Raw genomic sequence first — 26,046 nt, 5'->3', positions numbered from 1 at the left:
CATCTACTGTGTAACTTTCTGTGCTCAGTTTCCTCTTCTGTGAAATGGAGATAATACTAGTAGATACTGCATAAAACTGTGATGAAGTGATGTCATGATATAAAGTGCAGAAAAGTGCCTGGCACACAGTATATATACATGCTATGCTCTCTTGATCATCAGTGTCTAAAAGGTGAGAAAAACTACACCAGTGTTACGCCTGCTAGCCTAGCCTCTGCTTCCATTTGAGTAGAATCGTATGTTTAAGGTGTAGAAGTTGCAGAGAAAAAAACCTGACAAAGAATATTTTCCCACAGGTAAAACGGGCCCTGAGTGGTCAAAGAAGTTGGCCGGGCTCTCACCTTATCGTATTTGTAGATCAAGTTTTCAGACTTGGCCAGGCCGACAGCGACCTGGGCGGTCCTCCTGGTGTGGACACTGTCCCTCATGGCCCCCGTCAAAAATGGGCAGAGCAGCTGTACCGACCAGGTGCCCGGCAGCAGCTGGAGGACCTGGGCGGCATCGAACTCTGTGGCGTGTTGGTTCAGGAGGTCCACGGCGGCCACGGCCAGCTCGGGTGTGGACGGGCCGGGGCTGAGGTACATGGCGAGCAGCGTGTGGAAGAGCTGCTGCCGGTAGGGCGGGTCTCTGCCCTCGCAGCGCCATAGGCAGTAGTCCTGAGCCCCTGAGAAGTCCCTCAGCTCATGCACCAGGATGTGCAGGGCCTTTTGGTGCTCCTCCAGCTTCCCGTGCAGGATGGCGCTCTCCATGGGCAGGCCAGCGCCCTGGACCCTCTCTGTTGGGCAGAACCCACTTGTTAGAACAGGCAGGGCTGCGCTGGGGGCCCATTCAGCCCAGTAACCGGCTTCCCTGCTGCTTTCAGCATAGGAAAAGGTGAAGCCAACCTGGCCACACCAACACTCCTACACACAACCACCCAGATTGTCCAGAGAAGGTGTTCTTGTATTTCCATGCTCCACAACAGACTCTACTTCTAAGTACAGCCAGCTCTCAGAATACAGATTTTCAAGTGTTTAGAGAATGAATGAAGCACATGACCCATGTGTTGGGACCCGAAGGTCCCAGGGAGACAGTGTCACATCAATGCCAGGCTTCTAATTAATCCATCACGATTCCTATTTTTTCCCAGTAAGGTATCTTTTGACCAAAGCAGAAAGGCACTTATTCACTCAATCCAGATGATATCACCTTGCCCCAGAAAGTATGCTGAACCCCTTTATTCCAATTTAAAATATATTTCATGGAAAGGAATACAGATTCGTAGTGTTAAAAATCCGTGTTCAAATCAGTCTAAAGATTTTGTTTCTCTAGCAAGTTAAGTTTCCAGGTTATAAGTCAAATGAACTCTTTCCCACCTTGCAAGATGACAGGTGAAAAAGCTGAGAAGCCGGACGCTAAGAAGAAACCTAAGCCAAGAAGGCTGATGCTGGTGGCAAGGTTAAGAAAGCTAACCTCAAGGCCAAAACGCCTAAGAAGGGGAAGCCGCACTGCAGCCGAAACCCTGTCCTGGTCAGAGGAATCCGCAGATATTCCTGATCAGCTATGTATTCCTGAAAGGCCATGTACAAGAGGAAGTATTCAGCAGCTAAATCCAGGATTGAAAAGAAAAAGGAGAAGGTTTTTGCTACTGTCACAAAACGAGTTGGTGGTGACAAGAATGGAGGCACCCGAGTGGTTAAACTTCGCAAAATGCCTAGATACTATCCTACTGAAGATGTGCCTCGCAAGTTGTTGAGCCACGGCAAGAAGCCCTTCAGTCAGCACGTGAGAAAACTGCGGGCCAGCATCACTCCCGCGACCATTCTGGTCATCCTCACTGGGCGCCATAGAGGCAAGAGGGTGGTTTTCCTGAAGCAGCTGAGCGGTGGATACTTGTGACTGGACCTCTTTCGCTCCTCTGCGTAGAACACACCAGAAATCTGTCATCACCACCTCCACCAAAATTGATATCAGTGGTATGAAAATCCCCAAACATCTCACTGAGGCTTACTTCAAGAAGAAGAAGCTGCGTAAGTCCAGGCACCAGGAGGGGGAGATCTTCAACACAGAGAAAGAGAAATACAAGATTACAGAGTAGCGCAAAATTGATCAGAAAGCCGTGGACTCGCAAATTCTGCCAAAAATCAACGCTGTTCCTCAGCTCCACGGCTACTTCCGCTCTGTGTTTGCTCTCACAAATGGGGTTTATCCTCACAAACTGGTGTTCTAAATTAATTACGAAAACCTAATTAAATGCCTGAACTGTTAAAAAAAAAAAAGTCAAATGACGCCAGCAGAGCCTCAGTTCTGACCAAGGCCCTGTCCTCAGTGGGCTGTCTCTTTGGGTAACGTCTCTTTGCTTCCCGATCCCCTGTAGACAGGAAGATGACATAAGACCTCTTCCCACTGTGAAGGGATATTCCGAGGAATTCTACTTCAGGGGCCAACGTTAATATTCCAATTATAGGCATTTTGCATTTGAAGTTTCGTCACCTCCAGGCCTCATGCAGCTGGCAGACACCACTCGTTCTGCAGCAAAGGGCTGGCTCTTCAACAAGTTATCTATAGCATTAGACACAGATGCTGCCACGTGCACCGTCACCATCCTCACAAAGAACTATCAGCACATAATTACTAAGTGGATGCCACATTTAAGGTACAGGGAGAGGCACAAAGATGGTTAAGAAAAGGTCACTGGAGTGGTCTACACTTTTCAAATCTCTCATCTCATTTATATTTGGTTCTCTGTCACCTCGAGTGGGTAGGCCTGACAGGAACCATTCCTGCAACCTGCCCAGGCTGACACCCCTCGAAAGTCACCTGACTAAGAGGGCACAGAATTAGTCTGAGTTGCAGTGCTCTGCCAGAGTGCCTTGGGGACACCCCATTTCCTGTAAGCTCCCAGGTCTGGCCTGCAAGCCCAGCCTTAACCTTTATGACTGCTAGCAGTCATAACCTTTATGACAGGACCCCTCTGGGAGGCTCTCCCTGCCCCTCTACCCGAAGGCTTGCTGCTCCCTCGGCCCCACATGGAGCTTCTACTGACCCTCATGTGCCCTCTGGTTAAACTGAGGACGAGAACCAAGTCACATCTCTCTTCATATCCTTGGTGCATGACCAACACTCAATACGAGTTCGAAAAACTGGCGGGGGGAAAATATTCATCAACAAACTCATGACTAGCATGAGACGTTTATGAAGGGATTTGGGAAGTATACAGTACGAAATAAGTCATGGGTGACGGTAAAAATGTCGAACAACCAGTGTTGCGTGGGCACTGACCAATCAGAATGGACAGCAGCTGTGAGCGACTGGTGAGGCTGACGAGTGTCACAGCTGAATGTCGGGTGCCAGCTAGAACTAGTATTGGCTGTCCACGTGAGACCTCAACCCAGTTCCTGGTCTGGATCTACTGCTCAGGAGCTGTGTGACCTGTGGCAAGGGGGTCACTTCTCTGAGCTTCAATATACTCACCTATAATAAAAATAATAAAAAATAACAAAACTTACTTCATAGGTTTGTTGTGGAAAAACATCATGAAGCACATTAGGCATTTTACCTGCGCCTGGCACAGGAGGTGTAATCAAATAACACAGAGAATGTTTAAATTAAAAAACAAAAAAATTATAGTAAAAGACACATTGCCGTTAATCCCCCTCAAAGTACCCCTCCTCACTTTGAACACTTATCCCATCGTTCTTGCCACCTTCTGAAGCAGTCCTGGAAGTCCTCTTTCGTGAGTGTCTTTCGTTGCGCTGTCGTGGCTGCCTCGATGTCCTGAATCGATTCAAAACATTTTCCTTTCATGGTCATTTTGACTTTGGGGAAGAATCAGAAGTCACATGGTGCCAGATCCGGTGAGTAAGGTGGATGAGGACACACTAATGTTTTTATTTGACAGAAGTTGCTGTACCAGAAGCGATGTGTGACACGGAGCCTTTCCCTTGTGAATGTTGCTGCCAAGTGCCATCCAATGGAAAGCCAAGGATCTTCAATACGGGAAAAGGCACGTTGAACTGTAGTAACACTGTGTGACAAGTTTCAATTTGTTCTGTGCAGTTTAATCAGGTGTGAGCTACGGTTGAAAGAAGGTGTGTTTTAAAGTGTGCTGTAAGTCATCCTCCATCGTGACCACACTCCATGTCACACATCACTTCTGGTATGTGGCAATTTCTGTCAAATAAAAATATTACAGTATGTTCTCATCCACCTCATTTACCAAATCTGGACCATGCGACTTCTGGCTCTTCTCCAAAGTCAAAATGATTCAGGACATTGAGGCAGCCACGACAGCGCAACTAAAGACACTCACGAAAGAGGCCTTCCAGAACTGCTTCAGAAAGTGGCAAGAGGATGGGATAAGTGTGTTCAAAGTGAGGGGGAGTATTGTTAGGGGGATTAATGGCAATGTGTCCTTTACTGTAATAATTCTTTTTAAACATTCACTGTAGTGTTGGACCACACCTCGTATGTACAGTCTATCCTCATTAGTCATACTGCATTTGCCAATTTGCCTACTCGCCAAAATTTATTTGTAACTATAAAATCAGTACTTGTGGTGCTTTTGTGGCCCCGTGTAGACTTGTGCAGAGTGGCACAAGTCTGAGGCACCTGACACGCACATTCCCAGCTGAGGTCAAACAGGGAGACACTCCGCTTTGTTATTGGTAAACGACAACAAAGGTCTACTTGGTGACATGGGTTTGCATTTTTGTGATTTTGTTCGTGATTTCAGCAATCAAAATGGCCCAAGCACAGTGCTGAGGTGGTGTCTCAACACAGGATGAAAGAACGGCTGTGACAGGCCTCGCAGAGAAAATATGTGTGTCAGATGATTGTGTCAGGTGAGCGTCGCTTAGGCTTGAGTGACACTGCCGTTGGTGTGAGTTCAATGTTAATGAGTCAAATGAATATTAAGTAAGGTGTCTTTAAAGGGAAACACACATCAACAAGGTTACGTCTTGGTCAGCTGAGGAAAATGTGTAGCAGGAACCTAACTGAGCCTGAATTTCGTGCAATGGTTTGGTATTCACTAACTCAGTGTTTGTGGAGACTATAGAACCCCAGTGAATAATAACGAGAATCGACTGAAGGTAAAAGGCCACTGTACATTTGTCGGGGTGAGACGGGGAGGGGACACAAGTAGCTTCCCCCGACCCCCTAGGAAGGCTCATTAGGTGCCAAAAGGGGCTCAAGGAATCCCAAGGAATAAAACAAGAAGGCACGCTGACGCCTTCAGCTCTGGTGCCCGCGCCCGCCAACAGCACTATCAATGGAGAGACCGCCGAGGTCCTGCTCACCCATCAGAAAGTGGACTCGGTAAAGGTCGGATTTCTGGAGCAGGCGCCGGAGCTTGGCCTGTGTCTCGGTGACTTCAGAGCCCTTGCCACCGGTGCCAGCCCTGTGCTGCAGCACTGCATCCAGGTACAGCACAGCTAGGTGCGTGTGGTACTCTTCCTTCTGCAGGAAACAGGGAAAAGCACATGCAGCGTTTGCAAGTGGGAAGCTGGGAGGGCCCCCCGTCAGCAAGCGCTCAGAGAGCCAAATCATGTGGAGGGTAGATTCCCAAGGACAAGTAGCAGAACACGTCTGTTGGACTGAAAACCACTCAGAGAAGATGAGTTTAACGTCTATGGGGAAAATATAAAAGGGTTACTTCTCATTTTGAGAAGTAAGGGCCACAGGATTTACATATTCTCCCAAAGGGTGCAGCTTCTCTCATTTCCTTTAAGAAAAATAACAAGGAAGGAATAGCGGAGAGAAATATAGGCTGAGTGGACATGAGATGGGGGGGTTAAAAAACAACAACTACCTATTCCTCCCGTCTCCTTTACAAACCTCCAGTTCCCCTGCAGACCATCAACAAGTACAGACTGAGCACCCAGGGAATGTAAAACATCACAGAAGAACCATCTGCCAGCAAGTGTGACCGTTGAATTTCACCTCTTCAGTTTAGTGCCATGACCCTACAGCCTGCACGCCTCAGTCTGAGCTCTGAAGTCTCACCTGCAGTCTCCTGTCTATAACCAGATGTTCCAGATATTTAACAAGAGCCTTCGGGTACTTCTGAAGGCAACTGAGAATATCATCTGGATTAAAGCCGTTCTCCTGCTGCTCGTCCAAAGGTCTCTTGGTGAAAACTTGGACTCCAACCTAAAAGGAGAGCAGCGATTCAGTGATTATGCTTTTCAAAGTCACCATCTTATCTTTATCCTGAGCATTGCATGTTCATGCTTTGGGTAAAATCATTGTCAAAACATATGGCGATACAGAAAAATAGTGAAGCATGGAGCCCTGACAAAGCCCAACAGCAAAGACAGGAAAGGTGGCTAAGCAATGAAACCATCCTCATATATTCCTGTGGATTTTTTTTAAATAGGTCAGAAATGAAAGAACGAAACATATTGGTAGCAAGTTTGACAATCCATGAAGCAAAATGGTGAAATATTAATGTCATCCAAAAACACAATGGTCACTCACTGATAGTAAGGAAGAGAATACATAAAATGCTGAACACTCAGTCAACTCAGCTCTCCCATCACGAACACCTACTCTGTGGATTATTATCTACATGAGAGCCACGCCGGTCCCTGACAGGTTTCCAGGCCGCCTCCCTGGAAGGTCTACTTGGTGACATGGGTTTGCGTTTTTGTGATTTTGTTGGTGATTTCAGCAATCAAAATGGCCCAAGTGAGTAATTCCACCTTTTAAGGAAAGGCTAGTGGGGCCAGTAGGGAAGAAAAGGCATCCTGCACGCACCTCCCCTGGGCACTTACATGTGCATATTCTCACACATACAGGCACACATGTATACACACACACACCCCCCCACACACAAACCCCAAAAATGAGCAAAACAGCGGAGCTCTACCAACTATATGACCTTGGGAAAGCTTCTTAAGCTCTCTGAGCCTGTTTCCTCACCTATGAATGCCCACCTCGTGGCGCTGTGGCGATGTTTACGAGATGATGTGTGTCAGGGACGGGCACACTACCGGGCGGAGAATTCTGTGCCTGATGTGCTCTTATCACCTACTAGCACTGGGAAGAGCCCCACGCTTCCAACAGCGTTAGGTCTGTGTTGCAGGGGTGCATGAGCACTGCTGGGGCAAGCAGTCCGTGCGTGTGCACAGAGGCAAAGTGGAGATGGCACACACGAAGCACATGGGCTGACCTTGCAGTTAAGACAGCAGCATGGAGAACAAATTCCAACTCATCAGATTTCAGAGCAGCAGATACAACACGCAGAGACCATGTTTACGACCAAGGTCTGCACCAGAAAGCTAACTTTGTCTCTTCAGGGGAGCCGAGGGAATGTGGATGTTTTTAACAGTGAGGACTGACGTGCTATCTCTTTCCTGGTCATCTTTGGGGACTTACTTAGGATTCTGTCTCTCTGTCCTGAGCCTGCTGTTCCCCCTAGAGCCAACAGCCAACAGGTGCTTTCTCACTGAAGTCCTGTCTCAGCCTCCAAGATGGGCGAGTCCTGCTCACGGCCACCCTCCTTCCTCCAGGCTCATCACTTCCACATCAGGACTGGCGGGGGCAGACACAGTGCACGGCTTTCCCGCCGTGGCCCAGGCCTGGCACCAAACCCCATGGGCAACCATCTGATCCTGCTCCAGCCCACAGAAAACTAAAGTGCCAGACTCAGTTAGGGGTGGCAGTTCACAAACACACGTTTTTCACCAGATGCGGAGAATGGGGCCTGGCTATGCTTCTTGCTTTTCTATTAAAGTGACCTGTCTGTCCCAGACAGAGGACGCTGAACAGTGCATCTCGGAAGCAATGAAATCTAAAACTTCCCAAAGACCTGGGGTTCAGATGGCTCAAGGGCACATACAAAAGGGGGAGCAAAGAAGGCAGATGGAGAGGTTGAAGCATCACTTGTTTATCCACCTAAAGTCGAGGTTTTGACTGTTTTTAACCAGTCCTCACTCCTCCAAGAGAATGCATTTACAAAGCACAAACCTCCTCACTTTTCTGCAGGACCCAGTCAGCATACTTCCATACTAGTTCTTGGTCGGAGCTGTATGTGAGGAAATCAACGATGTACTCATACAGGTCTGCGCGAGTGGAGTCCTGAATATCCCCGTTCACAATGTCCACCCACAACTGGAAAGGCGTAAAAATAAAAAGAAACGGAAGGTCAAGGTTACGTACCTTTTAGAATCAGCTGCGATAAATCGTATGTTTACTTACTTGGCCTTTTAATACTTAAAAGAAGTAGGACAAATTTTAAGTGCTTAAATCTATTTTAACTTTTTTCAGAGAAATCAAGAAATGTAGAAAATGTGGTCCAGGAAATCAAGAAAATAAAGCACCAGGTTCTTTTTCTTTCCTTTTTAACGATATCTCAGTAACGCAAGTAGTAAAGATAATGTATAGGAAAAGGTGGAGGTATTAAAAAAAGTTACTTCATGAAAAACCTTCACTGACAACATCGCAACACAGAAGGAATTCACCTATATCCATCAGCTACACTGTTTCCATCTTTTCCATCCCAGGAACCCTTGATTTTTGAAGTCCTTTTTCAACTGTGATAGTCAGATACTACGTTTTTGAAAACTTTGCTGATTCTGTCCCCTAGTGTTCTGATGGTCTTCTGCCCAGGGTCTCATCACAGACTCTAGTAATCAAAGGCCTCTACCATTTCATCCAGAAACTTCCCCACCGTATAAATTGAAGCTTACTTTCAGAACCCCAGAATGAGGAGGCATCATGGGGGTGGGAAGCGGGGGAAGGGAAGTGGCAGCGGGCAGAGGACCGCACTGCACTTCTGAAGCTCACCACCAGCAAGAAGCCCAAGACACAGGGCAGGCAGCATAAGCTCTGTAATCGTGATATCAACACACCAACATTTTCATGGTATGAGTTTCTTCAACACTGAATTCCCCAAACCAAATAACCTAATCATACATACATTGAAATCTGTCATTTTTTAATAGTAGAATTCTGCCATATACGGAGATTTATTCCATATGATTTCAATTTTGCAAATCTCTCGATATCTACCTCTGCTAATATTATTATTACACTTACATCAAGCTGTAATTCTTAGAATTATATGATGTAAATAAAAATTTTACCTTTGACCCCCAAATCTACTCTTAGCATGTTACCGGAAATCCATTTTTTTTAACCTATTCTGCAATGATGTTACCACGATAGTTTAACTAAACACATGTGTGGCTTTCCCAAAGTCATGAAGTTGACTTGAGCTTGGTGAATACTGTTGATGATCTTGGCCAGTCACAAAACAAAACAAAAAAGGCACATGAGGAAAGTACAATACAAACGATACCAGTGGATGACACGTAACATAAGGGGGACAGAGAGCGTGAGACAAAATCAGTCATATGATGTCAGATGCAAGACAAGGGGTGCCATTTTCATTCAGGCTCTGCATCCCGGCCAGAACAACCTGAATCACTGGTTCGAATCCCAGCTCTGCCCCCGAACAGTGGATGACCCTGGCCCAGTGACAGGCCTTGGTCAGCTGTAGTTTTGTCACAGATGACATGGGAATAATAATTTACCCAGCTCATTGGCAAGTCATTGTCATGACGTTATTAATATCACAAATTTGTTAACATTAAAAGAAAATTATAAGCAGTTATTCATAGTTTTCATTTTCTGATAAGGCAGAGATGTACTATGCCTTCTGCCTCAAAAAGAAGTCATATTTTTATTTCTTAGATTTTTAAAAACTGAATCTTGATAATGTTTTTAAAGAGAAGTAAAGACAAACAAAATAGACTCTTGACCAACATTTCTCAAGGAATTCACTTTCTAAAAACAGTATTAATTTTGTCCTATAAAAAAGACTGTAGATCAGGCAAAAGTGGTCTCTATTAATTTGGTGTTCTTTTTAAGTAACACCAAGTTAAGCGGTGCTAATTTTTAAATAATGCTAAAATGCTTTAACTAACCTGCACTGCAGCCGTGTCTTGGTTATTATAATGATAGAGCAGTCCAAGGGCAAAATACCTGAAAGAAAACAATGTGGTAAGTGCCCCTCTCCCCACAACCACCTTCTGTGGGTGGCACCCACACAGCACCATCCATGGCCCTGGTCCCCACCTGACACCCCCTGAGCCCAGACTGTATTCAATTCAGAGTTCAACAACAAATTTCAAACAACAAAATGATCCTCATTTCTGTTTATTTGCTTACTCTATTAAAATATATGCCCTATCCATTTCCAAAAAGGATCACATTCAAGTCTAAGACAAACTGATAAAACTGTAATTATACAATGAAAATCACATTTGGAATTGCTTTACAATCTGCATCAAATATTACTATTATTTCCTATCTCTTCAGTTACCCATTATTAACCCAATATTAGAAGACTTGGGAAGGTATGCTGTCTGAGCTGTCAGTGGAAGAAGGGGAAGGAGTGTGAACATGAACGACAGCAATTAAGGCCAACAGTATCCAGGCATCGCAGAGAACAGAACTCCAGGGAGAGCCCTGTGGGAGGCCATTCAGAGTTCAAGAACCTGAGTTTCAATTCAGGCTTCGATACTTACGACCTGTATGACGTGGAGCAAGTGGATTAGTTTCCCTGGCTCACCATTTTCTCACTTGCAAGTGGAAGGGATTAGCAATGATATTGGCATTGCCTGGGCGTGAGCCATCCCCAATCTCCCAAGTTCTGTAGGTATGTCCCACTCGTGGTCCTCCTCCTCCCCACAGGTGACTGGAGCAAGTGACCTAGCGGGTGTCGCATTTCTTTCCTCAAAGAGCAAACTCTCAAGATGTCAAACTGTTTGCTGGAACCCTTCAACCTCTCAGCAAGTTTCACTGACTCTCCGGACCCTACCATCGAGTCATCACCAGGAGATGTCAGTGCATTTCCTGACTCCTAAACAAAACCACTCCATTCCACAGGGTATTGGAGAAACTGAGGGAACCTGCTGGAAAAACCAGCACCCACGTGGAGCCCAGCACGAGCCACGTTGTCTCGGCATCTGAACAGGATCGAGCAATGTCACTGCCATTGTCCCCGTGGGATTTCTTCAGGACGTTTGCCACTTCAAATACATAACAGAACTCATAGGCAAAGAATCTTATTGCTTAATGGGGTTTAGGGGGTCACCCAACCTTTTTAAAGGAAAAAACCCGAGGCCCAGAAGGGTTCGACTCCCTGACCACCTGCTTCACCAGGCTGAAGGAGCTGCCGGCGCTTATCACATCGGTCACTACGGATGAACTGCCTTGCACATAAGGCACGGGGTGGCTGCCGACACACTCGTGCACATAACGAAGGCAGAGTTCTAAGCCATAACCTTTATCAATGAGATCAATAAGCCCTCCTCTTTGTCTATTTATCCACATGTCTCTATCTTGCTCTTGGTCATCAGTGGCTAAAGTGCCCTATTAATTGTACCAACATCCATGAGGCGTCTTCCACAGGAGAATCCTACACGGGATATAAGGACGCTTAAGAATCGCTTCATTTACTGACAAGGCTTAGGACTCACTCCAAACTGTATTCTCTATTATTAAAGAACTGGTATGAGAGTTGCTGCCCTCCCAGACCCCTGCAGCTGGTGTGCAGACCACGACGAGGGCGATCTAACTCGATGGCTTGTCACGATGATTTCTGGATGAATCTCTTGGGAACTCAAGCATACTGGGCCCCTCAGCTTCACAACAGTTTCCCCGCCGGGCGGGGCAGGGCCAGGCACGCAGGCCCAGTGGCGGGTGGCAGAACACTCACTTTTTGTGCTTCTCTAGCCAGGCAGCGCTGTCGGTTAGGAGACAGGAGTTCTCGGTGACCAGGAGGTCCAGCAGACTGTCGTGGTCAGCCTCCGCGTACAGCTTGAGCAAGGCCGTGTCAATGTCTTCTTTGTAACCGTTTGCTACCTCTGTGCTGCGGACCTCATTCAAGTAGCTCATGAGGAAGCGCTTGCACTTGGCCATCTTCTCCTGGTCCCCCTGGGTCAGCTGGTTCAGGTCTGCATACTCGTGGAGGGGAGGGTGAGACCGTGTGAATGAAGAGCAGGTGGGCAACAGGAAGGGGTAGAGAGAGATCAGCTCCCGGACATCAAGCTGGCCGCCTCTGCAATTACAGTGTCAAACTAAATGAAGCAAAGAGAGAGAGAGAGCACACATAGGCGCACAAGACAACACCGGAGGGGTGTGCAGGTCTGCACATGTCTGCGGGGAGCTGGGGATCTGGGTAGGCAGGCCACAGTGACCATCCTCATTTGCAAGCGGGGCAAAGTGCTGGGGAACTGTGTGCTGTCACCTGGTTCCCAAAAACAATCAAGGGGACCACAGTGAAAGATTCGCACAACCAGTGTGAAGGTGGAATATCAGAACAGCTGAATGCTAAGTCAGCACTGGGCTCCCTGGAAACCCGGCAAAGGAAGAAACACAAAGGAAACACAACGTCACTGCTTGATCAAAGGCAGATTACAGTCCTTCTGGAACCAATGTTTTCCCTGGCATTAAATCATTAACAGATTTACTGAATGGTCCATAAAGAAGGGACTTTACAGGAATGGCACTTACAATCTCCTTGTCAATGATCTTGCAACAGAAGACACAGAAGCATTTGTGTGGCCATTCCTGGAGCATTTCGGAGCACAAAGGTAGCACGCAACTCAAATGGCCAGCACAGTGCCCTACCCTCGTGAGGCCAGGAAGCCACACCTCGTGACGTGCCATGTCTGCTTCATTGTTGGCCCCTCCCACGTCCTCCCTCCAGTCTGCTGTCCTGTCTGCAGCGGTAACAGTTAACGGTGGCACCGAGCTGTGGCTCTCAACCCCAGCCCAGGATCAGACCCACCTGTGGGAAACCTCTCGAGCAAACAGAGCTGGAGCCCTGTGCAGACTACTAAATGGGAGTCTCTGAGGCAGGACTCAGGATCTGCCCTTCCTGTGACAGTCATTGCACCCGCCTTCCTTCACGCTCTGATCGGCTCTCCTCCATTCTTCCAGCTTCCTGTCTCTGGTCTCCTTTCCGCCCTGTTCTTAACCCCCTGGCCCTCTTCTCAGCTACAGTGGTTCTGTACTACCCACAGGATACAATGCAAACCTCTTAGCATGGCATTCCAGATCCTTCTTAAATAGTCCCCAAACCACCTGAAGCTTCCACTTCCACTGTCCCTCCCACCCTCCAGCACTCAGCTCCACTCAGTTTTCCCCGTTCATACGTCATGCCTCTTGGCCTCTGCTGTTGCTGTTCCCTTGGCCCAAAGCAGTGGTTCTCCATGGGAAGCAGTCTGGCTCCCTGGGGGACATTTGGCACTGTGTGGAGAGACTTCTGTCATGACTGGAAGGTGCTATCGGCACCAGTGGATAGAGGCCAGGGCTGCTGCTACTCATTCTACGGTGTGTGAGAGCTCCTGTAACAAAGGACTATCCAGCCCCAGATGTCAACAACGCCACAGCTGAGAAACCCTGCCCTAGGGTATGATTCTCAACTTGGAAAACTTCTGCTCATCGTTTAAGGTCCAGGACAAATCCCGATGGGAGTCCGAGCTCCGCAGTGCTCCCACGCACTCCAGTCACACTGCATGGAGAAGGGGTGCTGTCCTTCCCTTAGATCCCAGCTCTCATGCGCAGGCCAGGTCTGCTCAGGGAGAGAAGTAGCGACTGACTGGATACAAGGACAGGCCGCCCAACTCCCAGAGAACTAGACACACAGAATGTGTCTCCACAACACAAAGGATAGATAGGTGCTCTCTTTGGTGCCAACTGTAATTAGTTGGCAGTTGTGGCTTCTAGCACTGAACTGAGAAGGAATCTGAGGACAAGTACCAGATCAACAAGGGGAAAAAACTCATGCGTTTTTGGCAATGTCTGCTATGGGCATGCTTGTCTTAGAAGCATCTTCAAGTATCAATTTCCTCAAACTTTTGACAAAAGCTGAGCAGCAGTCAATTTAAAGGTAAGCTATTAAGAGGTTGAAGTATGAAGTATAGGAACCTTGTATTAACTGACAGGCCCTACATTTATTCTCTTACGAAATCAGTGACCGTTCACTTAGCGTCTCAAATTAACCCATGAGAAAAGAAGTTGGGAGACACCTATGACCCGAGTGAGAAGGCCTTTGACACTGCAGGAATAAGACAAGCTATAACAGAAAAGAGCCTCCTGAACAATAGGGCTGCCGGTTCGATTCTCACATGGGCCGGTGGGCTGCGCCCTCCACAACTAGATTGAAGGACAACAACTTGGAGCTGATGGGCCCTGGAGAAACACTGTTCCCCAATAAAATTTAAAAAAAAAAAGAAAAAAGAAAAAAAAGAAAAGAGCCTCAGCCCAAAGGGACAGAGAATCTATTTAAATCCCAAAGCTACTGATTTCTCCAGGAACAGATGATAACAGCACAGAGAACTTGCTTAAGTAAAAGTTATATAGGGCACTGTGATTCAATAAGTAACTCCTTCCTGACTCAGAAATCTGTTCTCTACAACCAATTTTGTGACAGAGCCGAGGTGAGGGTCATGGTGGGTGACAGTGCGGCCTGGGCCGTACGGCGACTACCCTGCAGAGTGGGCGCTGGACAGCGTGCTGCAGAGTGGCTTTCTGCTCTGCTTGCTGCTGGGACGTGAAGGGTCTATGCGGGGCTTCATCACGTCTTATCTTTTCGATGGCTCTAAACTGTGCAGAACCACTTCTAGTTGGACACTATGAAAACCTATCCCACAGGCAATGCTTCAGTGGGGTATTTAAAGACTATCAGAGCCAGTTTAACTTAATCTTCTGCAAGGCGTGCTGAGCAAGCAGATAAACCACCGCGGCCTCGCTGAGTACACCAGCCTGAGAGGAAGGGAGATGGGAAAATCCGTGACAGCCATGGGGGCGGGGGAGGGCGAGAGGGCCTCTGTCAGAGAAAGGCAGCTTCTGGAGAGACCTAACCATGAGAAGGCCACCAGCAAAGTCTTTAAAGGAAGAGCTGTCTTCTTCCCAGAAGAACATGCTCTTTCTCTAAACTTATAGCTTCTTGTAAAATCTCTACAGAAGAGGAAAAGGGAACAATTGCATTTTCCTAAAAAATTTTCAGATGTTAATCAAATTCACTTTTCGAATTCCCTCTCCTGGCTTCGCGGGACTGTCATGTACGCCCCTCATCAGCCCTTGTTCTCTTTAAGATACAGGACAGTTAAACTAAGGCTGGGCTTGGGGGAGAGAAGGAGCACTGGTGGCATGTGCTGTTATAAACAGGCCTCAGCACTGCCACCTGAAGTACAACCTACCCACGGCAGCACTTCCCATCATAGCATCACAGAGGGAAAGGAGGCTGTAACCACAGAGGGGCACTCGCAAGTCTTGCCACCAACACCTCAAATTACCTGAAGAGCTCTTTAGCTTCCAGGAACTGAAGTTGTGCAAACTGTATAAAACCCGCCTGCTGCAGAATCCTTCTGTACATTACCTGTAAAGAAAGACAGCTTTAATCTCTTATAGATACCTTGAAATCATCACGGGGAGAAACTGGATTTCTAATCAGAACTCAGGCTAAATGTTATTATGTAGAACTTTGAAGTCACAGGTAAAGAAAAAACAAGGCGTATATGAAATTAATTTCAATATACAAGTATACGTGTGTGTGTGTAGGTATGTAGATCAACACCTCATTCTTGTAAGAAAGCTTTCTATTTAACTATTCTTCCTTCTTCATGGGTGCTTTTTCATGAACCCCAATCCTTCCCAAATGCATTCCCTTCTCCTCGTTAACTCGCAGGGTGTTGTTGATTGCTTCTACTTTCGGTTGTCCAGAAGGATATTAACAACGCCAGTATTTCTGACAGTCTAGAAGCCACTCCATTGGAATTGACACTTCCCAGCAGCACTTCTGAGTGTCCCTCAGGGTACAAGGCCAACACCACTGAATAAATTAATAGACAAATAAGCGTTCCTAGCCCACACTGGAGAAACGCTGTGTATTCTCTCTCCTCCTGCTGACGCACACCCCACACGAATACATTACAGTCTGGAAATTCCTGCAATAAAGATGCCGGCTTCTCTTTGTTTAATCCAGTACTACCTACATCGCCTTGCAACAGGGCCCCTTTGTCCTTGTAACATTTGGCAACAGCAACACACACTTTAGGAAGTTGTCTGGTGGGGTCTCTAATTCCATCCTCCTCCCTTCAGTGTCCAACTAGGCCAGTGTTCAAGTTGTGGAACAGCTTTCGGGCCGGTCTCTTTGCTCTGTTCTTACTGGCTCCATCAACACAGCACATCCCTCATCGCCTCACGATTAAAGACTCTAGGACTGCGGTGCCTGCACCTTCTGAGCCATCGTGCTGTTCTAGAAGGCAAGGTGCATACACTATCCACCTTGGTATCCCACGTTCCTAGCATAATATCTGCAGTGTCGCAAGCACTTATAGATCTGAAGATCTATATGATCAATTTTTGTGACATTCCACTTTGTCATTCACTATCCCCATTTTACAAACAGGAACATTCTGCTCAGAGATGTTACTAAAGCAGTAAGTGGTTGCGCAAGGATTTAAGACTAGACCTTTCTGATTTGAGAGCCCAGATCTTTCCACTCACTGATTCATCCAGGTATGCAGCAGGTACTTAGTGCTGTTACCTACTGAAGAAATGAGGAGAGTGGCCAGTCGGCACCTAAAAGCTATCACTCCCGTTCCCTCAAATCAGCTCTAAAAGGAGCCCTCGCTATAGATTTGAAGAGTTTTCAAATTACTTTATAGAAGTCAGAAAAGGCAGGCTGCCTTTACATTTCTCTTCTTTCATTTCTCTTCTCACCGCAGGTTTTTTTGTCTTTCTTCCCGGACAGCAGTCATTTCTGACCTAAAAACTGGCCTATTTATACTGCCCAACACTAAGCAGACAGAAGTGGGTCAAAGTTCTGTTGCATGGGGATGCCAGTTCCATGTCCACAAGGAGGAAAAATAAAGGCCATCCACTTAGCAAAAAGAATGAAAAGGACCCATGAGCTGTGGTAGAAAAATTCTCAGTGACACCCAGGTTTGTTGATGAGAAATCAGCTGAATAACAATTTATTCCTCATGGTTGCAGGATTCAAATGCCCCTTCCTAATGGGAAATAAACACTACTTATGCTAACGCTCCCAATCTCCAAGAACATGGGAGTTATTTTCTGTAGTTTAGTCTGGGAATGCTCCATGTAGACATGGAAGAAGCACGCAAAGAGATCCATCCTAGATACAAGCACCTGGATGTTGAAACCATGGATGATACAGAGAACAACACTGAATTTGACCTAAAAACACCCGATCAGAAATTTCATCAAGCACAGCCAATTCTTGGTTCTCTGAAAGTGATAGGCTCCTTTCCCGATTGTCCACTCCGACTGATACCTCCACTTGCTCAGGTGACGCTGAGCTACAAAACCTGGAGCCAGAGGGGTCAGCAGGAAAAGGACAAGAAGAATGGCTACATGAAGAGGACAGAGGACAAGAAAGTCTGTTTAGCTTCCCAACATCAGAGCTAAGCCAACAATGGAAGTTTCAGCCTTCTTTTTAACTTACTAGTGCCCCCTTCAGTGTAAGGTGGCTATCAGAATCCCCAAGTGAAGACAGAAAATTAGCACGACAGACCTATAAGTAGTGCCACTCGAAACCTACTCTACAAAGACTGAGGGCCCAACACAAGCCAGGAGGAAGAGGTGGCAATGTATTCTGGGAGCAAGAAGACACTGAAGTCCGAACCTATGTTACTAGAACTATATATCTGAATTGAGATTTCTAACTTTTGTGATTTGGGAAACTGAAAATTTTGTGAAACAGAAGATTCTATTTTAGAGATTTCTATACCTGCTTTCAAGGCTGTATTGTCTAAGTTCAATGTCACACAAGGGCTTCTGCAAAGAACAGTCCTTCCTAGCACTAAATCCAAAGTGTACCTGGTTTTACGGCCCCTCCTTAATATGTAACTGCCTAAATGAAATATAAAACTGCTCAATGAATGGAACATTATTCAGCTTTAAAAAGGAAAGAAATTCTGACACACGCTATGACATTGATGAACCTTGAGGACATTATACCAAGCAAAATAAGCCAGTACAGTTTCAGTTTTGTAAGATGAGAAGAGTTAGGGAGACGGACAGTGGTGATGGTTGACCAACAATATGAATTTACTTTATGCCACTGAACTGTAAACTTAAAAATGGTTAAGATGGTAAATTTTATGTTATGTTTTACCACAAGTAAAACAAACAAACAAACAAACAACAACAACAAGCAAAAACAATTGGGATACAAAACCAAAAACACACAACATTTATAACAATACAAAGTGACAAGGCATGCCTACAAACCCAAAAGCACAAGGCGCTGGGGACAAACCACCACCAACTCCAGGACCTGGGTGGTATTAGAAACTGTGGGAAGAAGTGGAGAGAGGAAAAAGGGCCTGTGAGGCATTGTCAGCCAGAGTCACCAAACTTCTATTTGGAACCATTAGAAAGCTGGGCAGGCCATTTGAGAATGGCAGTGGAAGGGGACGTCCCAGGCTCTAGTTTGCCAGTAAGAGCCAACACTGAGAAACTGGGCTTTCAAGACTAAGAAAAAGTCCTTGGGCATTCAAGCATAAAGACCAAGTCATGACAAGGGAAAAAATTCAGACTCTCATCAGATTTTTGACTACTAATGCTTACTGCCAAAAGATAATGGTGGAACTTATTTAAATTTCTCACTAAATGATAACGTGAGTCAAAGATTTTATATCCAGTCAAACTGGACTTCAAGTATAAAGGCTGCAGTAAACTGTTATTAACATGCAAAAACTCAGGGACAGTGTTTCCAGATGTTCATCCTGAAACGCCTGCCTGAAAGGATTACTTCAGAAAAGCAAATGACTGGAGTTAGCAACGTTAAAATTGTTGGTGAGCATTCAATACACATTTGCCTATGGAACTAAGACTGATAAATATCAGGGAGATGGTATACCATGTTTCCCTGAAAATAAGACTTAGACAGACAATCAGCTCTAATGCGTCTTTTGGAGCAAAAATTAATATAAGACCTGGTATATTATGTTATGTTATGTTATATTATATTATTTATTATAAAACCCAGCATTATATTATATTATATTATATATTATATTATATTAAACCCGGTTGTATATTATAGCAAAATTAGACCAGGTCTTATATTAATTTTTGCTCCAAAAGACGTATTAGAGCTGATTGTCTGGCTAGATCTTCTTTTCAGGGAAACACAGTAATAAGTGATGGCTGTAGGCTCTGAAAAAGTAAAGACATACAACCATCAAAAAACAGGGGAGAATGGGGTGATTCCACAAAAAGTACAATATACTTGCAGACTATCTTACAGGTATTAACTGGGAATAAATCGGTATTACTTTAACACGGACACTGGGAGAAAACAAGGAAAAGGTAACAAGGAGGTTACTAATTTCACTATCGCTCAAAGTGAGGAACCAACAGACAATAGGAGCCTCCCTCCCCCAACAACAACAACAACAGAAAACCGCAGGACTTTTACAAAGTTAATGCTATTAGGGAAACCATTAGAACAAAAATACCGATCCTTACAGCAGAAGACAGGCAGGGAGGAAGAGAAGTAGGGGGAGGGAGAAAGCAGAGTGACGGGAGAGAAGGAATTTAGGCTTCTTTGATTATACCATTTTGTTTTGCTGATTTGACTTTTGAATTATTTAAGTATTTTACATAATTACAAAACAAAATTAAATGTAAAAAGCAATCCCTATAAAACAGAAGTCAAATGAAACAAATGAACTTAACTATACATTATAAAAGAGTTGATGGCAGTACAGCACAGAGAACTCTCCCAGGGGACTCTCAGAGTCTAACATTTGACTGGTCAGCCCTAGTGGGATTTCTCCTAAGGGTAAAAAGAATGCCAAGACCCAGAGGTTTATAGGACAACTGGAGAAACGTGACCGCTTATGGGACACTATCTATGAAGGAATCAAGTGTGGATTTCAGGGAGTTATATTGATGGTACTGTGGTTACATTTAAGAGAAGGAAGTCATCCTTGTCTTTTAAAGATACATACTGAAAACATCACAACTAATCCTTAGAAACACATACACACTCAGGAAAGTTATCTCTAAACCTTTTTGTCAGTATTGTTTGCTTTTCTCTTATGGTTCTATTTTGAACAAACAGCTTCTGCTCCACAATTCATTCCACCAGAGCTCTGTCTGATGAGCAGTTCAAAGCTCTAAATCACCCCTTCGTCCATCCTTCATATTTCAGCCCAGGCAAGAGCAGGGTACGAGGAAGATGAAGGGAACAGGATCTACCTACGACCTCGAGGAGGAAAAAGCTTGGAGCTAAGGCCCCAACGGATCTGTGCTACATGTTAACACACACAGCTGTAGAAGCACAGGGCAGTTATTAGTTCTGTCTGGAGAAAAGGAAGGATTCGGAGAACAGGGTACATTTAAGCAAGGTACTGAAATAGTTTTTTCTCGAGTATGGAAACACACTCCAGTAAGAGCAGAGCAGAAACAAGTAAAGCACAGGGGGAGGGTGGAGAGGCATGTGAATGCACATGGCACGTTCCACTGAATGTGGAAGCAAGGCACGCAGGATAAAGAGGGCTGGCCCTGATTTCATGTCCAGAGGCAAAGCCATCTCACTTGTCCTGTCTTCTGGTCTTTGGATGGTGGTACTGGTTATTTCTGAATTGTTTTAAGGATTAAAAGATGTCTTAAAGAGCCTTGCAGAGGGCTTGCCTATTGTGTAGTTCTCAACAGCAGTTAGCTTTCTGTGTTCTTTCTCTATCTTTTAGGCGGAAGGCAGGGTTCGGGGATGCTTCAGAGGTGTGACAGAAGGGAGAGGCAGAAGGGCAGAGAAGTGGGCAGGGTCAGATCGTGATGGGCTTTAAGGGTGAGGACTTTACCTTGGGCAATGGGGCACCCACTGTATTTTAAGCAACAAATTTGGTCTGTATTTTAGAAAGATCATTCCTGTAGTGGCATGGAGAACGGACTAGACAGACGTGAGGGAGGCTGTTAAAATCATTCAGGCAAAATAGGAGAAGGGTCTGCACACCAGCAGTAACAACGGGCACTGAGAATAACTGCTGAATTTGCAATCATTCTAAGGGTGTGTCTGCCGGTCTGGATCTATGTGTGTGGAACAACAGGGAGAAGGCAGGGAGCACGTTACAAAGGAAAAAAACTCAACTGGGATATCAGATTAGAGAGCAAGGTGACTCCTCATATCCTCTGCTGCCGAATGCATCTCTCTGCTCTTGGCAAAAAAGAGAGGAGAAAAAGCAAAAATCAGACAAATATTGAAAGCCTCTTTAAGAAAACGTCACACACTTAAAATGTACACATGTATGTACAAGGAAGGGGCACCCCAACGTGTGGCCCGTGTAGACACCTAACACATCCACAGGAGGCAGCTCATGGGGCCCGACGTTAGGGAGGAGAGAGTTGCTGAGAACAAGCCGGGCTGAGGCAGGTCTCAGACCTCATGGCGGTCTGATCTCCTCTGATCTGGCACCTTCTCAGCACAGCCTGCCTGCTCTCAGCACAACCAGCCTGAACTGGAGCACTCTTCCTTTCGCTTTTGCTGCCCCCTGCCGACTGCTAATAGGTTGGTCTTATTTTAACAAAATAGGAACAACCGTCAGTTTTTCACTTCGTGAGAGGCGTAAATTCCTAACTATTACATTGTTTTGTACACCTGAAACTAGTGAAAAAAAAAAACAATTAGGAACAAAGATGAGAAGTTTTTCAATATTTAAATATAGAAAAGGCACCCTCTTTTGTGAACTACACATTCTGCCTCTCACCTTCAGAATCTACCCTTTGCAGCAGCATAAAGCAGAACTGAGGCGAAAGAGCATCATTTCATTCCACAATAATCACATAGCCAGGTGAGAATCTGATCGGTTGGTAACAATCAAAGGAATTATTCATTCACGAGAACTTTTAACGGTCGATTTGGGTATGTATACGAAGCGTACACACACTAGTATTAGGTTTTATTACTCTCGAAAGCAGAGTCAGCTGAACTAACCTGACAACTGCTCAAGCAGCAATTTTTAGGGAACATGATTTCATGAGACATAATTTGTGATTATTATATCCACTGTATTTCCCATGTCAACTATAGCATTTAAGTGAATTAAAAGTTTTCTCTTAAGGAGATTAATTAGATGGATTCCTGGGATATTCGAGAGTTTACTAGTATGGTTAACAAAGCTTTTCCTGTAGATAATAGGAATCTAAACTTTTAAAATTCAACCCCAGCCCAACAAATACAAATTCTAAATTATGCGACAAATGAACCTGATGTTACTCTTTGGGTTTATAAAAACTATGCCCCTGATTCTTCTCTGAAGGCCCACTGAAGAAGGAAGTTGACTAGAAATACAAGTTGGTATATTAAGCACGGAAATTAAGTCAGAGGTTCCAAACCTGACCTGGCCTCTGTCAGCAGTGTCACCTCAGTCCAGCCTGTTTCCTTCTCGGTACAATGTGCATGTGCTGAGAAACTCAGACAGATACAAACGCAGTCCGCAGCTGGGTGTTGGTTAAATCCGAACGTTTTCTGACTGGTGGCCTTAGAGGCATGCTTTCTGTGACCAGCTAATTACACACCTGAAATTTTTCCTTTGGAATGTTCCTCCGGGCTCCTTTGGCTAAAACCAAAGCCTCCTCCACTCTACGGCTTGCTAGAAGATCCTGTATTTGTTTTTCCAGAGGTAATGGAACCAAGATGTAAACTCCTTTACTTGTGGCGACAATCACTCTTCCTGGGGAGAAATTTGACACTGTTGGAAAGGGGAAGAACAAAATGCCTGCGAGAAAACACTTTCCCCTAAATGGGACCATGATCTGATTTGTTGATCAATTTCATCAGAATAGAATTGATCAGATTTGTTGATCAAATTCATCAGAATAGATGATTCTACAGAAATGAAAAATTACAATGCTTCTCTTTTCTTCTTCCTCAACTTTCAACTGTCAGAAAAGGGCAAATGCTTAAGACTACATTTCCAAAGTAAGAATTATGATATACCTCACATGAAAGCTTTAAAAATTTATTTTCTCTCCATGTTAGTTTATGGGAAATGAAGGTTGTAATGCAGCATTCTGAAGCGTGGGACAATATTTCATACTCACCCACTATCCAAATACCGCCAAGTCGTGGCATAACCTTATTCATTCCCCACAATGCTGCAAGTGAAACTGGCCCGTGGTCAACACTGTCACCGTCATTTCACCTGGGGAACCTTGCACAGGCAGCCCAACCAGGAGTCAGAACTACAATCCAAGATGAGCTCCTACTGCAAAGCTTTGCAGGTGAGCCCTGCTCCCTTCTGGAGACACTTTTTAAGCCGTTATCTGTTCACAGGAAGCAATGGAATGATCTTTTCCTTCTGTGTGAGGGGAGTTCAGGGTCAGCCAGGCCTTTCCTGCTCCCTAGGCCTCTTCTTGCGACCCACCATTTCCATTCCAGTCCCACGACCTGCTTTGATCCAGGCCTCACCTCTCCTTGCCTGTAACTTCTTCATCACACCTCCCTACCTCGTCTGCTTCCTACTCTGCTCATACCTGTCTTCTATTATCACCATCAAAGTAAGTTTTCTCACACTCAGATGAGTTAAGTCTTCTGTGCACTCACGTCCCCCTTCCCAGGAAGCGTCTTTTGTTCCGACCTAGTGCGGGTTATATCACCAGCCTCCAGGTGTTCCTGACCCTGTGCCCAACTCTTACAGTCGGTATACACAGCACCGTAACACTGCGGTGAAATGTGCTCTTCTAAGGTGGGTGTCAGGACCCGCAGCCGGAATCTGACATGAGGCATGTGGGGACTGAGTCTTAGGAAGTTTATATGCCCCAGAATCTCAAACAGGAAAGGCAGTGTTTGCTGAGCCAAACTCCTTATATGACAAATGCGATGCACAAATCTAGATTAGTTCTTGGTTTGAAAGGAATATCGTCAAAGGCATTCTTAGGACAACTGAGGAGATCTGAACATGGGCAGGATATTAGAGCCCATTTTCTAAGGCATGAAAATGACTTTGGTGACTATATAGGAAAATGCTGTTGTTCTTACCGTGTTTCCCCGAAAATAAGACCTAACCGGAAAATAAGCCCTAGCATGATTTTTCAGGATGACATCACCTGAATGCCCTAATGCGTCTTTTGGAGCACAACTTAATAGAAGATCTGGTCTTCTTTTCGGGGAAACATGGCAGGAGGTGCATGCTGAAGTATTTCAGATTAAAAGTCATGACTGTCTTCCACTTACTTTCAAATGGCTCAGCAAAATGTTAACAAGTGCTGAATCTAGGTGAATGGTGTACAGTGGTTCACTTTATCTTTCTCTCAACGTTTTAGTATGTTTGAAAATGTTTATAATAAAATTTAGGAGAAATACAATAAATCCCTCACCCGGCCCCAGGTCACCATTGCACACAAGAGGAAGCCCTCCCCGACTGCCCTGTTCTGCCACAGCCTCATCTCACAGCCCCCTTCTCACACACTGTGCACCACTGTGACACTGAACTGCTTGGGTGGCCTGAAGGGCAGGGTTCTCTCTGGATCAGATGTGCACGCTCCTTTCTCTCTCCCTGAAGGTTCTTTCACACCACATTTGCTTGGCTGACTCCTAATCACTCTTAAAGGTTTGGCTCAAATGCCACCTCCATCAGGAAGCCCTCCCAGAAATACTTCCACCTCTGCCTCTCCCAATTGTCCTTATTTCATTTATATCGAGCTCTTAAACTGCTGCAGTTGTTTGTTTAACTGTCTCTCTCCCCATTAACCCTGGAGCCCCTCAAGGGCAGAGTCTGTGTTACCATCGTCTGTGTATCCTGCTATGCTCAATGTAAAGTCCTGATCCTAACGGGCCCTAAATAGCACTTACTGAAGAAATATCATAAAAGTGTGATGACTAAATTTTGCTCAGATTTCCATGTAACCCGGTACCTTCAAAATCCTGTAGAATGTGGCCTTCTTTAAAGGGCAGGGTCTGCTTCTGCTGCTGATCCAACATGCTGTGAACTGTGATGAATTCCTGATCGAGCGCTATGACATACGGGAAGCAGACGGCCGCCCCGAGCACGTTCTCTGACCAGTGCACAGGGGCTCGCTGAGAAATCCCAGCCACTGTGGCGAACATGCCTAGAAAAATAGGAGGAGTTAAGCAGACCTTCAAATAACTAGGGAATTTTTTTTCCAGCGTCTAGATGCAGGAAAAATAATTATATTTCAAGATAGGAAAGATAATATAATACACTGCATGTGTGAAGAACCCTTAGTGACTTTATTTTTTGAGAACTAGCTTCCCCAGGATGTATATCTTAGATTTACTTCCGATTAAAAATGAAGGTAATCAAATATATGGTGATGGAAGGAGAACTGACCCTGGGTGGTGAACGTACAATGGGATTTATAGATGATGTAATACAGAATTGTACACCTGAAATCTATGTAAATTTACTAACAATTGTCACCCCAATAAATTTAATAAAAAAAAAGAAAAAAATGAAAATACCCTATAGCGATTGTATAAAATAAATGGTTTAAGGAAAATCCACCCCCCCCAAAAAAAGAAGGTAAACAAGTGTTTCATATACCCACATGAACGTTTATAATGCACATGTCCTCACATGCAGGGAAAAAGGTATTTTCAAAGAATTTTAAAAGCTTCATAAACCTTCTTTTGTATACAGTCCTCTAAATGGTTTGCATCTCTAAGTTACAGCTCTTCATAACACATTCATTCAGCAATGGATATTGAACACATCCAAATATTTATTGAGCACCTACTATGTGCTAGGTACTCTACCAGGCGTCCTATCAGGAACTGTCCCTGCTCAGAGCTAAAGTCTAATTTTGGATATACGTGCACTATAAAACAGAGATAGAACCAATTTTGCAATTCAAGACAGAGCCAGTTAAGTTTGTCAATAATACCTTCCATATTAAACAACAGTTTATCTTGCACATAAAGCAGTAAGCGAGCCATTTCCAAATGGAACTGTATACAGTCCACAGATTCTGGGCTTACCAAAATTAATACTATATTCACCACGTAAAGTCAAGTCAATCCATTTTAACTCAGTTTTCAAAGTAGTTGCCATAATA

At 45.0% G+C, this 26,046-nt stretch overlaps 1 protein-coding gene and 1 pseudogene across 3 annotated transcripts in view; one reads left to right on the top strand and one right to left on the bottom strand.

Annotated features, from left to right (window-relative positions):
• The window catches only part of TGFBRAP1 (transforming growth factor beta receptor associated protein 1), a 60,955-nt gene that overhangs the window by 4,324 nt on the left and 30,585 nt on the right, over positions 1-26,046 (bottom strand). Inside the window, exons 3-11 of one of the 2 annotated variants that reach the window (XM_081068024.1) lie at positions 24,886-25,080; positions 22,549-22,703; positions 15,294-15,376; positions 11,708-12,049; positions 9,912-9,969; positions 7,951-8,094; positions 5,986-6,132; positions 5,280-5,439; positions 342-775 (exon numbers count right to left, since the gene is read on the bottom strand). In XM_081068024.1, coding sequence (XP_080924150.1) covers positions 342-775; positions 5,280-5,439; positions 5,986-6,132; positions 7,951-8,094; positions 9,912-9,969; positions 11,708-12,049; positions 15,294-15,376; positions 22,549-22,703; positions 24,886-25,080 — 1,718 coding nt within the window. The remainder of the gene's footprint in view (positions 1-341; positions 776-5,279; positions 5,440-5,985; positions 6,133-7,950; positions 8,095-9,911; positions 9,970-11,707; positions 12,050-15,293; positions 15,377-22,548; positions 22,704-24,885; positions 25,081-26,046) is intronic. The other variant, XM_081068025.1, reaches the window with a different exon arrangement.
• Positions 1,421-2,332, top strand: LOC308505563 (large ribosomal subunit protein eL6-like; annotated as a pseudogene). The gene has a single exon. The product of its transcript is annotated as a large ribosomal subunit protein eL6-like (transcript).

This window comes from Rhinolophus hipposideros (assembly GCF_964194185.1).
Source record: "Rhinolophus hipposideros genome assembly, chromosome: 12".
Classification (NCBI taxonomy): domain Eukaryota; kingdom Metazoa; phylum Chordata; class Mammalia; order Chiroptera; family Rhinolophidae; genus Rhinolophus; species Rhinolophus hipposideros.
Note: the sequence above shows the minus strand (reverse complement) of the source record. Positions and strands in the feature narration are given on the sequence as shown.